The 17,912-nt window shown below is 53.7% G+C and overlaps 2 protein-coding genes across 9 annotated transcripts in view; one reads left to right on the top strand and one right to left on the bottom strand.

Annotated features, from left to right (window-relative positions):
* TEAD2 (TEA domain transcription factor 2) overlaps nt 1-12,657 on the top strand; it is a 24,630-nt gene extending 11,973 nt beyond the window's left edge. For 5 of the 7 annotated variants that reach the window (XM_010369450.1, XM_030942605.1, XM_010369451.2 and 2 more), the window contains 6 exons: nt 1,172-1,236; nt 3,738-3,880; nt 5,206-5,379; nt 9,821-9,988; nt 10,653-10,805; nt 11,820-12,657. In XM_010369450.1, coding sequence (XP_010367752.1) covers nt 1,172-1,236; nt 3,738-3,880; nt 5,206-5,379; nt 9,821-9,988; nt 10,653-10,805; nt 11,820-11,933 — 817 coding nt within the window. In that variant the 3' untranslated portion in view covers nt 11,934-12,657. The remainder of the gene's footprint in view (nt 1-1,171; nt 1,237-3,737; nt 3,881-5,205; nt 5,380-9,820; nt 9,989-10,652; nt 10,806-11,819) is intronic. The other 2 variants (XM_030942608.1, XM_030942607.1) reach the window with 1 other exon arrangement.
* Nucleotides 12,646-17,912, bottom strand: CD37 (CD37 molecule). Of its 2 annotated transcripts, none has more exons than XM_010369452.1 (8): nt 17,703-17,912; nt 17,531-17,603; nt 16,245-16,369; nt 16,057-16,131; nt 15,256-15,360; nt 14,361-14,597; nt 13,885-13,968; nt 12,646-12,998 (listed from the first exon to the last, which is right to left on the bottom strand). In XM_010369452.1, exons 1-8 carry the CDS (start codon nt 17,769-17,771, stop codon nt 12,921-12,923), a joined length of 846 nt encoding a protein of 281 aa, XP_010367754.1. In that variant the 5' UTR covers nt 17,772-17,912; the 3' UTR covers nt 12,646-12,920. The 2 variants fall into 2 exon arrangements, with proteins under 2 accessions (XP_010367754.1, XP_010367755.1); XM_010369453.1 differs by having other exon boundaries at nt 17,535-17,603; nt 17,703-17,906.

The following is a 17,912-nucleotide window of genomic DNA, read 5'->3' as shown; positions in this document are numbered from 1 at the left end:
AAAAAAAAAAAAATCAGAGATAGGGTCTTGCTGTGTTGCCCAGGCTGGTCTCAAACTCCTGGGCTCAAGCGATCCTCCTGCCTTGGCCTCCCAAAGTGCTGGGAATACAGTGCGCCTGGTCTGACCTCTGACATCTAAGTCTCTTCACCACTATCTCTTGGGCTACTGGGGCTGTGACTGATACTATAACCAGTAGCCCATGCAGCTATTTAAATTAAAATTAAATAAAATTAAAGATTCTGTTTCTCAGGTACGTGAGCCACACTAGTGCTCAGTGGCCACAAGGTGTGTGGTCAGTAGCCACATGTGGGCACTGGGTACCATATCGGATGGCGCAGATTTCCATCGAATAGAACATTTCCATCACTGGAAAGTTCTACTGGCCAGTGCTGCCTCCCCACCCTGAGTTTGGCCTCATGTCCCATCTCCTGACTGTTGGTGATTTTCTTCCCACCCTCCCAACCCCTCAGCCTCTTCTTCCTCCAAATTCCTCGTCTTCTGTGTCTTCTCCCCACTTTCCAAGACTTGGTTTCTCTTCTCTCCTCTTTCTTTTTTTTGACATGGAGTCCTGCTCTGTCACCCAGGAGTATCATGGCACTATCTCAGCTCACTGCAACCCCTGCCTCCCGGGTTCAAGCAATTCTTCTGGCCCAGTCCCCTAAGTAAGCTGGGATTACAGGTATTGGCCACCACACCCGGCTAATTTTTGTATTTTTAGTAGAGATGGGGTTTCACCGTGTTGGCCAGGCTGGTCTCGAACTCCTGACCTCAAGTAATCTGCCCGCCTCAACCTTCTGAAGTTCTGGGATTACAGGTGTGAGCCACCACGCCGGGCCGGTTTCTCTTCTCTTTCTGACATTTTGTGAGAGATACCAAAATGTCATCATCAAGAGCCTGAGATACTGGGCTGAGACTGACCTGGGTTCAAGTCCTAGCTCTGCTGCATCTCAGCTGTGTGACTTTGGGCAGGTCAGTTGACCCCTCGATACCTGTTTCCTCATTTGTGTAATGAATAGAGCAGTCTTTCTACCTACCTCACGCACTGTGAGGCTTCAATGAGATTGTGCACAAAATGCACAGGGTCTGGCTTGTTGTGGCCTCTCAGTAAACATTTGCTGGTGACATTAGCATCTTTCTACCTGGCTAACCCCTGGCTTCCTTTTTCCCTCAGTGTGAAGCCATTCTCACAGACACCGTTCTCCTTGTCACTGACTCCCCCATCTACTGACCTCCCAGGTAAGAGCCTGCGCTCCACCCTCCCTCGTCTCCCCTCTCTCTCTTCGACCCCTGCTGCCTTTCCTTCAACCTTCCATCAATTGAGGGATACATTGTGGTTTTTGTTTGTTTGTTTGTTTTTTGAGATGAAGTCTCGCTCTGTCGCCAGGCTGAGTGCAATGGCACAATCTCAGCTCACTGCAACCTCCGCCTCCTGGGTTCAAGTGATACTCCTACCTCAGCCTCCTGAGTGGCTGGAATTACAGGCGCCCACCATCACACCCGGCTAATTTTTGTAGTTTTGGTAGAGATCAGGTTTCACTGTGTTGGCCAGGATGGTCTCAATCTCTTGATGTCGTGATCCACCCGCCTCAGCCTTCCAAAGTGCTGGGATTACAGGCATGAGCCACCGCGCCAGGCCAGTTGGAGGATACATTCTTACCGAAGCCCAGCTTTGAGGCAGGGTGTGTGTGTTGGAGGCGGGGGAGCAGGGAGGGGCTGGAGAGCTGAGTGGTGGAACTGGTGATGGTTAGGAAATTTTGGTCTTTGTAGCCACACACACTGGGTTTGTGTTCTGCCACTTACTAGCTTATGAGACATTGGGGAGGTGTGTTAGTCAAGATTCCTTCAGCTGCAAGTGATAGAAATCCAAATCAAGCCAGCTGAAGCAATATTTTAAAAAAGAAGAGGCCAGTGCAGTGGCTCATGCCTGTAATCCCAGCACTTTGGGAGGCCAAGGCAGGTGGATCACCTGAGGTCAGGAGTTCAAGACCAGCCTGGCCAACATGGTGAAACCCCCACCTCTACTAAAAAATACAAAAATTATCCAGGCGTGGTAGCATGCACCTGTAATCCCAGCTACTCGGTAAGCTGAGGCAGGAGAATCACTTGAACCCGGGAGGTGGAGGTTGCAGTGAGCCGAGATGGCACCATTGCACTCCAGACTGGGCGACAGAGCAAGACTCTGTCTCAAAAAAAAAAAAATATATATATATATATATATATAATATATATATATAATATATATATTATATATATATTATATATATATTATATATATATAAAATAATAAGAAAACTTTATTGATTTATTGGTTCCAGTAACTGATAGTTCAGAATTATGGCTTCAGGCATGGCTGGATCCAGCGGCTCAAGTGATGGCATCAGGCATTACTTTGATCTGCTTTCCACTGTGGTGGCTTCATTCCCAGGCAGGCTCAGCTACTTGGCAGCAAAGATGGCTTCTGGAAGTCCATACTGATATGGCCCTGAGAACTCACATCAGTGAAAGAGGGAGTCCCTTAGTTTCCATAAATTGATCCATTAGGAATACTTTTGGCTGCAAGTAACAGAAGACCCAAATTAAAAATGCCTTAAATAATAAAAGCATTCATGTTATGAATCCACACAACAAAAAGCCTAGAGGTGGGCTGTTGCCGTGTGGGCTTAGTAATATGAGGACTGGCATCTTGGTAGTTCCTCTCACGTCTGTCTTATTGTCCCAAGATGGCTGTTGCAATTCCAGGGATCATGTCTGTGTTAGTCCATTTGCATTGCTGGAAAGGAATGCCTGAGACTGGGTGATTTATAAAGAAAAGAGGTTTTTTTGGTTCACAATTCTGCAGGCTGTACAGGAAGCATGTTGCCAGCCTATGCTTCTGGTGAGGGCCTCAGGAAGTTTAGGATCATGGTGGAAGGGGAAGGGGAGCCACCATGTCACATGGTGAGAGGGAGCAAGCGAGTGAAGCCAGACTTCTTTTAACAGCCAGCTCACATCAACTCAAAGAGTGAGAACTCACTTGTTACTATGGGAAAGGCACCAAGACATTCATGAGGGATCCACCCCCATGACCCAGGCACTTCCCATCAGGCCCCACCTCCAACCTTGGGGATTACACTTTTTTTTGAGATGGAGTCTCAACTCTGTCCCCCAGTCTGGAGTGCAGTGGCACAATCTCGGCTCACTGCAACCCCTGCTTCCTGGATTCAAGTGATTCTCCTGCCTCAGCCTCCTGAGTAGCTAGGATTACAAGCACGTGCCACCACGCCCAGCTAATACTTTGTATTTTTAGTAGAGATAGGGTTTCACCGTGTTAGCCAGGATGGTCTCGATCTCCTGACCTTGTGATCCGCCCGCCTTGGCCTCCCAAAGGGCTGGGATTACAGGCATGAGTCACCACACCCAGCTGGGGATCACATTTCAACATGAGATTTGGAGAGGACAAATATCCAAACCATATCAATGTCCCAAGCAGGACTTGGCCAGGGCCAAAACTTTCTCCTCCCAAAGTTCTGTCTTTTTCATTCAGGAAGAAACTCCTTCCCAGAAGCCCCCCAGCAGATTTCCCCTAACGTCTCATTGGCTAGGACTGTGTCATATGGCCACTTCTAACTGCAAGGGAGGCTGGGAAAGTGAGTATTTAGCTTTTTCAGTTTCTAAGTGGAGGCAGGCAAGAGACAACAGTACCTGATATATTCAATAAATGTTAGCAATTTGTGTTGTTCTTTCTTCTCTCTCTCTAGGGTACGAGCCCCCCCAAGCCCTCTCACCCCTGCCCCCACCTGCCCCATCGCCCCCAGCCTGGCAGGCTCGGGCCCTGGGCACTGCCCGGTTGCAGCTGGTAGAGTTCTCAGCATTTGTGGAACCGCCGGATGCAGTTGATTCTGTGAGTGAAATTTTGGTATAGTCACTGAGGGATTTTGAAATATCGAGGGTGATAGGGAGGGAAGGTATAAAGTCATGGTTTTCAAACTTTAGCATGTAGGGCTTCTTAAAACAGAGATTGCTGGACCCCATCCCCAGAATTTCTGATTTGCTAGATGTGATGCGGGGCTTGAGAATTTGCGTTTCTAATAAGCTACCAGGTGCGCTGATGCAGCTGGTCTGGGGACCGTACTTTGAGAACTGCTAGCATAAAGGAACTGGAAGGTCACGGGGTGACAGGTTGGGAAGGTCAGAAAAACTCCTCAGGACATCATTCATTCATTCATCAAATGTGTTTGAGTTTCTACTGTTCACTAGGCTTTGTGATGCATATTAGGAACTTGGAAAAGATCTTATTTCTGTGCTTGAGCCTCTCCTGGGTGAGGATGGAGTGGGCCGACTGTTAGAAGAAACAGCTCCTAACTCTTAGGGACTGAATGCCAGATAAGTTGCATGTAACATTTCAATGTAGGTTCACCAGGAGCCTTGGACTCAAGTGATTTGGGGATCCAGGCTCCTTCCATTTTGTGGCTCTGCCATTTTCTAAGGCTTCAGAATCTGCTGATGGAGTCTCTGCATCTGGCCAGCAGATGGAGGAAGGGAGAGAGTCAAGATTGTGCAGGAGGTTTTAGGAATCTGGCTTGGATGTGTCAAGTGTCAGGCCTGGTCACATCCCATTGGCCAGAACTTAGTCACGTGGACACACCTAACTGCCAAGCAGCCTGGGAAATGTAGTTTCACACTGTGTAAAGGAACCAGGATTTGTGAACATGTAGCAGTCTCTGCCACACCATGTAAACATCAATCAAAACACCAACCAATCCAGACCTCTGGATTCACATTAATTCAGTCTTCCATCCATTGAACATTTATGAGCACCTGCTTTATATAGGACCAGGCCTAGGGGGTGTGAGCTTTGCTCTGGGGGTGCTGGGAAGCTATGGGAGGGCTATGACCAGGGGAGGGGCAGGAGCAGGTCTGGAGCCACGTAAGGGATGAACTGGAGAGGCGAGGTTGGAGGCTGGGGTGAGGGCGGGAGGCCTGTGCTGAGGCTGAGGCAGTGAGGATGGAGTTGGGTGTGGCAGGGAGCTGGGGACTGTAGGACTGCAGGGGCTGCAGGAGACAGGAGTGGGGACGATGGGTGGGAGTCAGGCCCAGTGCTGGGTGGACAGTGTGGAACAGCTGACCTGAGCTGTGGGGATGGTGATGGCATTTGGTGGGCTCAGGCAGCACGGGCTGGAGATCCACCCCACCTCCGACTTCTCACCCACGGCCAACCCTCCTCAGTACCAGAGACACCTGTTTGTGCACATCAGCCAGCACTGCCCCAGCCCTGGAGCGCCGCCGCTCGAGAGCGTGGATGTCCGGCAGATCTACGACAAATTCCCCGAGAAAAAGGGTGGCCTCCGAGAGCTGTATGATCGTGGCCCCCCCCACGCCTTCTTCCTGGTCAAGTTCTGGGTGAGTTGTCGCAGCAAAACCAAAAGTGCTTACAAATCCTGTGGTGTCCCAGCAAAGGCCTCTGGCCCTAAGAGAGATGGTCGCAGGCCCTGCCAGGTCAGCCTGGGACGTACTGGTCAGTCCTCATGGCTTGGAGTGTCAGTCCCCTTTGCGACAAGGAACACCGAGGAGGCCAGCCCCCGGGGTGGGTGGGGGTGCCTAGGCCTCCCTGGATATTGCCGCATGTAACTAATATGGCGAGTTACCTGGCTGTGTAACTAATGGGGTCCTGGGTATGGGCTTGCCATGTTCCAGGCTTCCCTGTGCCCCACCTGACTGCACCAAGCCTTGCTGCTAAGGAACAGCCCCCTCCCCTTAGCCAGTGGACTTGTGGAGGCTCTGTTCTCTAAAAAGGGGAATGATGCTTTGCATCACGTTCACCAGACCTTGTTGCTAGAGAAAGTCTAGCTTTGATGAAGTGATGGAAGGAGCCACGGAGTGGCTTTGTCAAATTCTATATTCATTTATTTGTTTATTTATTTTTGAGACAGTCTCACTATCACCCAGGCTGGAGTGCAGTGAGTGGATCTTGGCTCACTGCAACCTCTGCCTCCTGGATTCAAGCGATTCTCCTGCCTCAGCCTCCCCAGTAGCTTGGACTACAGGCACCCACCACCACATCCGGCTAATTTTTGTATATTTAGTAGAGACGGGGTTTCGCCATGTTGGCCAGGCTGGTCTTGAACTCCTGGCCTCAAATGATCTGCCCACCTTGGCCTCCCAAAGTGCTGGGATTACAGGTGTGAGCCACCGCGCCCGGCCAAGTCCTGTATTTATGTAGCAATCATTTACTGAGCACTTCCTGTGTAGAGGCCTGGTGTCAGGTGCTATTTATATAACTGTGACTAAGAGGGCCCATCTTGCATGTTTCTTAGGGCTACTTGGTCTAGTGTCCAGTACGATGACTAACACTACAGGGGTTCAATAAATGTGTTTTATTTTATTTTATTGTTTTTATTTATTTATTTTTTTGAGATGGAGTTTTGCTCCTGTGGCCCACACTGGAGTGTAACGGTGTGATCTTGGCTCACTGCAACCTCTGCCTCCTGGGTTCAAGTGATTGTCCAGCCTCAGCCTCCCAAGTAGCTGGGATTACAGGCATGCGCCACCATGCCCAGCTAATTTTTGTTTTTTTTTTTTTTTTTTTGAGACGGAGTCTCGCTCTGTCACCCAGGCTGGAGTGCAGTGGCCGGATCTCAGCTCACTGCAAGCTCCGCCTCCCGGGTTTGCGCCATTCTCCTGCCTCAGCCTCCCGAGTAGCTGGGACTACAGGCGCCCGCCACCTCGCGCAGCTAGTTTTTTGCATTTTTTAGTAGAGACGGGGTTTCACCGTGTTAGCCAGGACGGTCTCGATATCCTGACCTCGTGATCCGCCCGTCTCGGCCTCCCAAAGTGCTGGGATTACAGGCTTGAGCCACCACGCCCGGCCTAATTTTTGTATTTTTAGTAGAGATGGGGTTTCGTCATGTTGGCCTGGCTGGTCTTGAACTCCTGACCTCAAGTGATCCGCTCAGCCCGGCCTCCCCAAGTGCTGGGATTATAGGCATGAGCCACTGCACCTGGCCTTATTTTTGTATTTTTAGTAGAGACAGGGTTTTACCATGTTGGCCAGTCTGGTCTCAAACTCCTGACCTCAAGTGATCCACCCGCCTTGGCCTCCCAAAGTGCTGGGATTACAGGTGTGAGCCACAGCGCCTGGCCTGGGCTCAATAAATGTTACCTGGATGTTTAGGGGGTGCTAGCTCTTTTTTTTTTTTTTTTTTTTTTTGAGGCGGAGTCTCACTCTGTCACCCAGGCTGGAGTGCAGTGGCCAGATCTCAGCTCACTGCAAGCTCCGCCTCCCGGGTTTACGCCATTCTCCTGCCTCAGCCTCCCGAGTAGCTGGAACTACAGGCGCCCGCCACCTCGCCCGGCTAGTTTTTTGTATTTTTTAGTAGAGACGGGGTTTCACCGTGTTAGCCAGGATGGTCTTGATCTCCTGACCTCGTGATCCGCCCGTCTCGGCCTCCCAAAGTGCTGGGATTACAGGCTTGAGCCACCGCGCCCAGCCGGTGCTAGCTCTTATAATAACAAAGCTGGTAGAGGGATCTAGTCTCTGAGAAGAAAGCCTGGCTAGGTGTGGTGGTTCACTCCTATCTTCCCAGCACTTTGCGAGGCTGAGGCGAGAGGATCGCCTGTGTTCAGTAGTTTGAGACTAGCTTGGGCAACACAGCGAGACCTCAACTCTACAAAAAATGAAAAAATTAGCTGGGTGTGGTGGTGCGCACCTGTGGTCCCAGCTTCTCTGGAGGCTGAGGCAGGAGGATCACTTAAGCCCGGGAGGTGGAGGCTGCAGTGAGCCAAGAGTGCGCCACTGCACTCCAGCCTGGGTGACAGAATGAGACCCTGTCTCAAAAAAAAAAAAAAAAGAAAGAGAAAGGAAAGGAAAGGAAGGGAAAGGAAAGGGGAAAGGAAAAAAGAAAGAAAGAAGGAAGGAAGAAAGAAAAGAAAGAAAAGAAAGAAAAAGAAAGAAAGAAAGCCTGCTGAGGACCTGAACTTTATTGGCCTTGCTGGGAATGTTGCTGTTCTGGAGCTTGCTGTTCACAGTTCTGGAGCTTTCTGCTGTGTGAAGCAGGGGCCTGAAACTGCTCTGGGGATGTGCAGCTGAGGGCTTAGACACTGCTGGGGCTTAAGACAGGCCTCATCAGGTCCCAGGACTGGAGAGCCACCCGCTTAGGAAGCCCAGCTGCTGAAGGGGTTCAGAGGAGCAGCTGGTAAGGTCTTTGGTTTTGCCACAGTGAGGGATGGAGCTGAGCCCCTGAGAAGACTGACCTGGCACAGTGTTAGCAACTAAAGTTAGGAAGAGGAAGAGGTGCACCTCTCAAGGAGGTGACTCAGACCAAAGCTGTGATGAACTCTTAGGCTTCCTTAGGCCCCACTTGGCCTAGTGACACTTGGCCAGCTGTCTACACACTTGGCCACTGGGGTTATGGAGGGAGTCTGACCTCTCAGATTTGGCCGAGGGGGAAGCGCTCTGAAGAGGAGTCAGGGCTCCGCGGGCTCCGTGAAGTCCCATTGCTAGGGAATAGCAACTTGCCTTAGCAACCAGGGTAGAGGGGCTTAGAGGGAGGTGTTCATCTTGAATTGGTTGCTAAGCAGTAACTGCCTCCTTAGTAACCAGGCCCTTGGAAGGGGCTAAACTCTTGAGTTGCGGGCTTCAAGAGAAAAAGGTTGAATTGGCCGGGCATGGTGGCTCATGCCTGTAATCCCAGCACTTTGGGAGGCCGAGGCGGGTGGATCACCTGAGTTCCAGAGTTCGAGATCAACCTGGCCAACATGACAAAACCCCGTCTCTACTAAAAATACAAAAATTAGCCAGACATGGTGGCATGTGCCTGTAATCCCAGCTACTTGGGAGGCTGAGGCAGGAGACTCACTTGAATCCGGGAGGCGGAGTTTGCAGTGAGCCGAGATCATGGCATTGCACTCCAGCCTGGGCAACAAGAGCGAGACTTCGTCTCAAAAAACCAAAAAGAAAAGAAAAAAGGTTGAATTTGAATTCCAGGGTTCCTTTGGTTACTGGGGAGAGAGGGCCAAGACTGTTTTGGGGACCCAGACTTCTTCAACACGGATGGACAGTGGATCTTCTCCAGAAACCAGCCCTTGGAGAATTTTGAAAGCCTGACGTGGTGGCTCACGCCTGTAATCCCAGCACTTTGGGAGGCCAGGGTGGGAGGACTGATTGAGCCCAGGAGTTGGAGACCAGCCTGGGCAACATGGTGAAACCCTGTTTCTACAAAAAATACAAAATATTAGCTGTGTGTCGTGGCATGCACCTGTGGTCCTGACTACTCAGGAGGCTGAGGTGGGAGGATCACTTGAGCTCAGGAGGTCGAGGTTGCAGTGAGCTGTGATTGTACCACCACACTCCAGCCTGGGTGACAGAGCAAGATCTTGTCTCCAAAAAAAACAACAACAACAAAAAAACAAAAAAGCACTGAGGAATCAAGCCGGGAACTGCAGCGTTAGTGGGAAAACTAGGCTATGGGGCAGAGTCCTCGCTGTAGTTTTGTTTCGAGATGAAGTTTCACTCTTGTTGCCCAGGCTGGAGTGCAATGGCCCGATCTCTGCTCACCGCAACCTCCGCCTCCCAGGTTCAAGTGATTCTCCTGCGTCCTGCGTCAGTGTCCCAGTGGCTGGGATTACAAGCATGCGCCACCACGCCCGGCTAATTTTGTATTTTTAGTAGAGACGGGGTTTCTCCATGTTGGTCAGGCTGGTCTCGAACTCCTGACCTCAGGTGATCCACCCACCTCAGCCTCCCAAAGTGCTGCGATTACAGGCATGAGCCACTGCGCCCCGTAGTCTCCACTGTTTATAAGGGACGTCCCCTCTGACTCATCTGTGCCTTCCCATCTCCCAGGCGGACCTGAACTGGGGCCCAAGTGGCGAGGAGGCGGGGGCCGGTGGCAGCATCAGCAGTGGTGGCTTCTACGGAGTGAGCAGCCAGTATGAGAGCCTGGAACACATGACCCTCACCTGTTCCTCCAAGGTCTGCTCCTTTGGCAAGCAGGTGGTGGAGAAGGTGGAGGTGAGGCTGGAGGGGTGGAGCTCTGGGCGGGTGAGTGCCCAGCCACCCAGCACTTGGGGGTGCAGAATGGACCAGAAGCCATGATGGCTCAGGCATTTGGGGGTGTGCGTGGAGGGAGTGGGTCCCAGCCTCTTTTGAGGGTTTAATGCACGTGTTGGGAGCTAATGTGGAGTCCGAAGTCACAGGTAGGGATCATTCTGAGGGCTGACAGGTCATGTGTAGTATAGAGATTTAGAGTCACTGAGATTGAGAAGGGTCTTGTGGATATGGAGAGATTCCTAGGGCAAGAAGTTTCAGCAGTCAGACTTAGGGGTTGCTGGAGACTTGGGGAAGTCTCAAGTTTAGAGGTTAGATAGAGTTTGAAAATGTCATGGAGGTGTCTTTGTAGGGTATCTGAGGGCTGGGAGGTTAGAGGAGTTCAGAAGTCTTTGGGGGTTCAGAGCATCACTTTGAGGGGCTTTTGATTTGCAGGCTCAGAGATCCTGAGCTGGATCCCTGAGGGTTCAGGCCCAGTCTCCGGTCACTGTGGGTGGGGTCATGAAAGGAAGGTGGCAGTGAGAGTGAGTGTGATGGCATCTTAGAGGCACAGGGTGGAGCTCAGTTCCTGGGGTGACCCATGTGTCTCTCAGCCACCATTCTCCCCACTCCCTGCCCCTTGGTTCAGACGGAACGGGCCCAGCTGGAGGATGGCAGATTTGTGTACCGCCTGCTACGCTCGCCCATGTGCGAGTACCTGGTGAATTTCTTGCACAAGTTGCGGCAGCTGCCTGAGCGATACATGATGAACAGCGTCCTGGAAAACTTCACCATCCTCCAGGTGATGCCTGGGGCTGGGCTGGAGTGGGGGCCCCCAGGGGCCCCCAGTGTGAAGGGACAGTACCTATAACAGACCTTCAGTCTAGGGGAACTCCTCACCCAGGGACTGACACAGCAGGGACTCCGAAGTGAGCCCTCAGCCTGAGGCTCTTTTAACCAGGAAACTGATGCAGTGGGGACCCCACCATTGACCCTTAGTTTAGGGGACCCCTTCACTTAGGGAACTGATGTGGTGGGGATGTCACAGCCCTCTCTCTCTCTCTTTTTTTTTTTTTTTTTGAGATGGAGTCTCGCTCTGTCGCCCAGGCTGGAGTGCAGTGGCAAGATCTCGGCTCACTGCAACCTCTGCCTCCCGGGTTCAAGCGATTCTCCTGCCTCAGCCGCCTGAGTAGCTGAGATTACAGGCATGCCCCACCATGCCTGGCTAATTTTTGCATTTTTAGTAGAGACGGGGGTTTCACCATGTTGGCCAGGTTGGTCTCGAACTCCTTACCTCAAGTGATCCACCCGCCTAGGCCTCCCAAAGTGCTGGGATTACAGGCGTGAGCCACCGCGCCCAGCCCCATAGCACTCGCACGTAAGGTGGGGCCCTCCTTCCCTGGGGAAGCTGACTGGAGGTCACTTCAAGGCAGATCCTCAGCTTCTCAAGAAACATGATACGGTGGGAGCCCCTTTAACTTTTTGGACTGGTGAGGCAGAGACCCCTTGACTGCGGAACCTGCAGGGAGGGTTCTCTCTTTACCTGTGACATGATGGGGATCCCTTTTACCTGGGGAATGTGATATGATGGGAACCTGATTGACCCTGAGATGTGATACACCATCACTGCCAACACTCAGCTGAGGGAACTGACTTTTGGGCATCCCTTTCTCCTGGGGAACATGATATGGTGGCCGCCTGTTTCCTGGAGATAGAAAAGAGCCTGCTGGGTATTCCACGATAACTTGGCGGGGGTGCATAGGGGTCCCTGCCCTCCCTTCTAAGCATAAGTCCCTTGTCCTGGCCTCCCTGGCAGGTGGTGACAAACAGAGACACCCAGGAACTGCTGCTCTGCACCGCCTATGTCTTCGAGGTCTCCACCAGCGAGCGTGGGGCCCAGCATCACATTTACCGCCTGGTCAGGGACTGAAGGGGGACCCCAAAACTGGCTCACCCCCAGAACACCCTCCTCCCAAGGAGGGTCCTCCAGCTCACCTCATGCTTCTTATTTGGGGAGAGGGCTGTGATGTAAAGGGGTTGACCTCAGAGGCCTAAGCAACTGGGGCCATCCCCCCCCATTAGAGGGGCCCCCAAAACTTGGTTGGAGAGCTGAACAGGCTGGGACTGAGGAAAGGATAAACCCCAATATTGGAACCTCACAGTGGGTGTCTGAAAGGACAGATCACTCTGGAGTATCAGGGATTGTGGGGACAGGAGTGAGACAACCCCCAGGTACAGCACTGACTTCTCAGCCCCTGGCAGGGCCCCCCCACTCCTCTGCATGTCTTGGAGGGCCCTAGTTACACATTGGCTTGTCCCCTTTACTTTTTCCCAGCCACCCCTCCCCCTGAAATTTCTGCCTCTCTCTACCACCCTCACTCCATGACCTGTGAGATCACAAAGTGAAGATTAACCCTTTCTGTACAGGAGCAGAGCCAGGTGGGCCCTGGAAATTTTTTTTTTTTTTAATATAACGAGATATTTATAAGTGGGTGCTAGGGTCTTGACTTTATCTCAGCTGCACAAGTAGTGGGTTGAAGCTTTCTAATCTCATCCCCCCCACAAGTGAGCTGTGAGCTAGACTGTTTCCTCCCTCCCCTCTCAAAGTTTGTTGGTTTGTGTTCTGACAGAGGATAAAGCTATTTTACCAAAAACGCAGGGCATTTATTTGAGGTTTGGGTGAAAAATAATCTTGTGGGAAGTGGTTGCCACAGATGGGGGCAGGAAACTGTGGACGAAAGCCCCAGGTCCCGTGGGAGAGGTGACAGCAGCGGGGACAGGCAGCCACCTGGGTCCCCAGGGGAATGTGAAGGAGGAGGGCTCTAGGCGAACTGGGGATTAAACAAATATTTACAGGCAGCAGGGAAGTGCCCAGCGCACGTGACGGGGCAGGGCGGGACTTTGGGGAGGGCGGGGCCTAGCGGTATCCAGCTAGCCGGTTGTAGACGTGGTCCAGGTTTCTGCACAGGAATATCGAGAGCGTCATGAACCCGAGCTATAGAGAAAGGAGATGAGGTCAGAGAAGTCGAAGGGGTGCTGGCGAGACGGGGGTGATGCCCACCTGGGCGAGAAAGGTCAGGGGTGGGGCCGTGAATTGGTAGAAATTCACGGGATTTCTACGGGATAGGTAGAAATGGGCGGGACTCGAGGGAAACTGCCGCAGGGCTGGCTGGTGAGGCGGGAACAGCTGCAACAGGTGAGGGTAGGGGAAGCGCTGCTGCTATAGGTGGGGAGGCGGGGTCGGGGTAGAGGCTGAGAAGGAGTAAGGTCGGAAGCAAGCCCAGGGTCCTTTATTCTGGAGGCTCATCTGTCTCCCCCTGTGCCTCAGCCTCTGACTCTGCCTCGGCCTCTAATTCTGCGCCCGCACTCCCAGTATCAGGCTGGTCCTCGTCTTGAACCCACAGCGGCCAGAACCCCAAGGCCATGGGCAGCTTGCCCTGCGGGGCCTTGTCCCCCCAGTTGGGGCAGGCACCCGCCATGCCCCAACCACCCCACAGACTGCCGCTGCGCCCGCCGCCGCCGTCAGCGATCAGACTGGGCCCGGGGCTCGAACCCCTAGCGCCCGGCAAGTGCGGCTCGCATTTCCGGCGGAGTGCCCTGCGCTGTAGCTGCACGCTCAGCATCATGACAGTCATCTGCGGGGAAAGGGGAGGGAGATCGCAGCCAATAGCAGGAGGTTTTCCCTGCGTGCAGCCAATCAGGGCTCCCTGAAGCTAGGCCGCCCCCCACCCCTGGTGCTGGGTGGAGCCGCGGGAGGGTTGGGGTGGGCTGCGCTCCGCCCCGAGCGCGTCCTTCCCAGGCAACCGGAGGACGCGAAATGAAGGGCAGGGCCATCTAGGGTAAATCCCGGCAGATCGCGGGTGGGGGCGGGGCCAGATCACCTCGAGTAGGCCGACGCCCAGGCAAATGCCCACTATGGAAATAAGGTTGTTGTGCAGCCACTTCTGGAGGCTCCGCGCGCAGCCCTGCGGGTGTAGGGAAAAGTTAAAGGGATTCTTTCTGGGACTCTCAAGCCCAGGGCCAGCGTTCTTTTCAGCCCGACTCTCACCGCCTTCAGGCATCTACCCGCTCCCATAGTCACCAGGCCTCTCTCGTCTCCTTACTAGTGCACCTTCGCTTAGCCTTTTCCAAGCCTGGCCCCTCCCTAGATGTCTGTATTCCAGAGCTAGCCCCGCCTCTTCTTTAGGCCCTGTCCTTCCTAAGGACCCCGCTCCCTTCAGAGGGCCCCGCCCCGCCTACCGTACCTTTCTTTTCTTGTAGCCCCGCCCTTTCTCAGGCCCCGCCCCTCACCGGCACCCCTGCCCCTCCCGCAGGCCCCGCCCTATTCGACAGGTTTCAGCTCCGAACCCCTGCCCACCTCGCGGTAGATGTGGGTGTTTGCAGGGACCGCGCAGATGTCTGTACTGTGTCTGGACCGCGCCAGCTGTCCAGACCTGCTGAGCTGGGGCAAGATCACCTTATCTAGTATTGTGGAGTCGTTGGTCGCCGACAAGTTGTAGCAGGAGCAGGGCACGCGGTGCGCCTCCGACCCGTTACCTCTCAGGATGAGAACCCGGAACCAGTCCTGCGGGGAGTGCCAGCCGCAGCAGCGCAGCTGGGAGAGGGATACGAGTCAGAGGGACCGAGACTGGAGACATATGATGTTGCGGATCAGGGGACAAGGTGATGGGTATGAGGTCAGGTCGGGGAGCAGGGGACTAAGTGGTGGGTGTGGAGTGGGGGCCAGTGGGCTGGTGTCGCGATGGGGCCGGGGCCAGGGAACATTACGGGAACATGGGGCTGGGAGACACGGGTCACGGGGTGATCTGGGGCAGGGGAAGTAGCTGCAGCGTCGCGCTCTGGACCAGAGATTGGGTGGGCGGTGCGATTGAGCCTCTGATACCCGACAGGTGAATGGGAGTGCGAGACCATGTGAGTCTCATCGGGGGCGGGGTCCGATGAAAGCCAGAGTTACTGCGGGGTAGGAAACCTCGCTAGGGTCTTGGGACTAGGGGCCTGACTACCTCCGGTCGGGGCGGGGGCGGAGTCTCTCAAGGTAGATTGCGAAGCCATGCCAGGGTCTGGGTACTGGGAGACTGGGCCATGCCGGGGCCAGTTGTGTCATCTGGGGAGTGGGGGGCGTTGGGCCTGGGAGGGGTTGGGGTACGTTCGGGTCGTAGAGCTGGGGGTGGGGGCCACATTGGGGTGGAGTCTCCTCGAAGCACAGGGCTGAGGCGGGTCAGTCCGTGAGGGAGCTGGAGGAGAGGGCTCACCTGGAACTGCACGTAGTCCCAGCTCTCCTCGGCCGCGGTCTCCTCGGGGTTGCTGCGGTACTTTTGGATGGTTTTCTCTACGATGTCCTGCAAGCTTCGCTCCAGCTGAGAGGCCACCAGTAAGGCTGGACCTCATGTGCCCCGCCCCATCCCACCCCCTCTCGGGCTGTGCCAGCCTCAGGCGGTCCCTGTGCATCTCTGGGTCAGTCTCAGATCCTCACTGAATGGCTAGCTCTGTGTACTTCAGGTCTGTCTGTTTCTCCCACTATTTCTATGGCTCATTAAGTCTCTGTCTCTTCTTTCAGGGCATCTTTTTCTTTCTCTTGTTCTTTTTCCTGTGTGTTTCCCTTTGGAGCTGTTTATCCCTCTCTCCCTTGGTCCGGGTCCGTGTGTCTATTTATTTTTTGAGACAGGGTCTCACTCTGTCACCCAGGATGAGTACATGGCTCACTGTAGCCTCAAACTCCATGGCTCAAGTGATCCTCCCACCTCAACCTCCCAAGTAGCTGGGACCCCTGGTGCGCACCCTCACACCCGGATTTATTTTTTAATATAGATGGGGTCTCACTGTGTTGCCCAGGCTGGTCTCAAACTTCTGGACTCAGTCCTCCAGCCTCAGCCTCCCAAAGTGCTGGGATTATGGGATTACAGGCATGAGCCACCAGGCCCAGCCTCTTATTTCTCTTTATTTAGGTCAGTCCCTGTCTGCCTTTGTTTCTCCGTCTCTCTCCACCCCCTCCCACTACTCTGTTCCCCCTCCTCTCTGCTGGGGGTGGGTGGTGGCCACTGCAGGAAGCTCACCTGGGCCCGCTGAGTGGAGATGAGGATTCCCAGGGTTATCTGCGTGGCAAACAGGAGCAGCAGCATCCCAAAATACTGGGGAGCAGAGTGGAGAGATCAGGCTGACCACCCTCGCAACCTTGGCCCAGGCCATTTTTGAGGGTGGGGATACGAGTGTTCCTAGGGATGGAGAGGGATGAGGCACTCACCAGGCCCAGGAGGCAGCGGAGCTCCTTGAGGGCCCCCACACAACCCAGGAGGGCGAGGCCCATGGTGAAGACTCCAGAGATGGCCAGGACTTTGGACCAGATCTGCAGGGGCACGAAGGCCAAGCCTGGGAGAGGTGAGGGGAGCAATGATGAGCCGGGTGGTACAATTCCAGGCAGCCCCATTTCCCGCCTAGGCAGCCGCCCAAGTGGGGAGCAGTATCCTGGTGCCCTTCTCTCTGGGACTCTGTCCCTGCCCCACCCTGAGTCCCTGTCTCCTTCTGAAACTTTCTCTTCTTTCTGGGCCTCTTTTTCCTATCCTTGGATCTCTCTCTTCCTCTCACCCTCTCCTTCCTCCTTCAGCTCCTCCTCATCCCCAGTAGTTTCAGCCCTATCACTTGTTCTGTGACCTTGGCTTGGCTCTTGAAACCTCCCTGAGGCCTAGGGGATGGTATCTATTTCTCAGAGGTTTTTTGGTTTGTTTGTTGTGTTTTTTTTGTTTTTGTTTTTTTTTTTTTTTTGAGATGGAGTCTCGCTCTGTCACCTGGGCTGGAGTGCAGTGGTGTGATGTCGACTCACAGCAACCTCCGCCTCCCAGGGTCGAGTGATTCTCCTGCCTCAGCCTCTCTAGTACCTGGGATTACAGGCACGTGCCACCATGCCTGGCTAATGTTTTGTATTTTTTAGTAGAGACAGGGTTTCACCATGTTGGCCAGGCTATTCTCGAGCTCCTGTCCTCAAGTGATCCACCTGCCTCAGCCTCCCAAAGTGCTGGAATTACAGGCGTGAGCCACCACACCCGGCCCCTAGGGTCATTTTGAGGGACACACGGGAATATGTGTTCAACCCAGTCCTCAACGCAGGGCAAAGACTTCTTAAATATGAACATTTAGGGTCATATTTCATTATTATTTAGGGTCATACTTCATTATTTTTTTCCTATTACTATTAATGTTATTTCGGCTATTTTACTTCCTTGCTATATGACATCCATCAAGGGACTTCCCCTCTCTGAACTTCAAGAGAGGGGAAGGTTTGTGGGGGCATCTGACCAGCCACAAGGCCCGACAGATAGGAAGTGCTTGAGAAATGGCTCTCATGGTCATTGTATGCACAACCCCATTTGCCGGAAGACGCAGGCTCCGAGAAGCGAAGCAGCGGTGAGCAGTGGATGGGAGCCTGTGGCCTGCCTGCAGAGTAGGGCACCATGGGTCTCCTTGACACAAGGGAGACCACAGGAAGTCACTTGGGTTGGGGGAGGCCCTCCCACCTGCCCCAGCCCCCCTCACCCACAAAGGACACGAAGCTGGTCTTGTCGATGAGGATCCAGATGCCGAAGCAGAAGATCAGGCTGCCCAGGACCTGAGGAGTGGCAGATATGGTGGTGGGCCACGGGGGAAGATGAGGGCAGGGTTAGCGGCAGGGGCTGGGCCCGGGCTGGGGAGCCATGAGGCAACTCACGAAGAAGAAGAGGTTGAAAACGAAGAGGAAGTATTTGATGAGGCTGAGGCAGCTCTCCTGGGCCGACATCTTCACCTAGAGGGGTGAGCGGTCCACTCACCACACAGAAGAGGTACTGACAGTAGGGGAGACAGGGAGAAAGACAGAGGCTGAGAGAGAAAGAGAGACGGAGAGCTGAGACAGAAAGGAAGAACCCCGAAAGAGGAAGTT

Source organism: Rhinopithecus roxellana, chromosome 12, assembly GCF_007565055.1.
Source record: "Rhinopithecus roxellana isolate Shanxi Qingling chromosome 12, ASM756505v1, whole genome shotgun sequence".
In the NCBI taxonomy this organism is placed as follows: domain Eukaryota; kingdom Metazoa; phylum Chordata; class Mammalia; order Primates; family Cercopithecidae; genus Rhinopithecus; species Rhinopithecus roxellana.
This window is presented reverse-complemented; position numbering and strand designations above follow the sequence as displayed.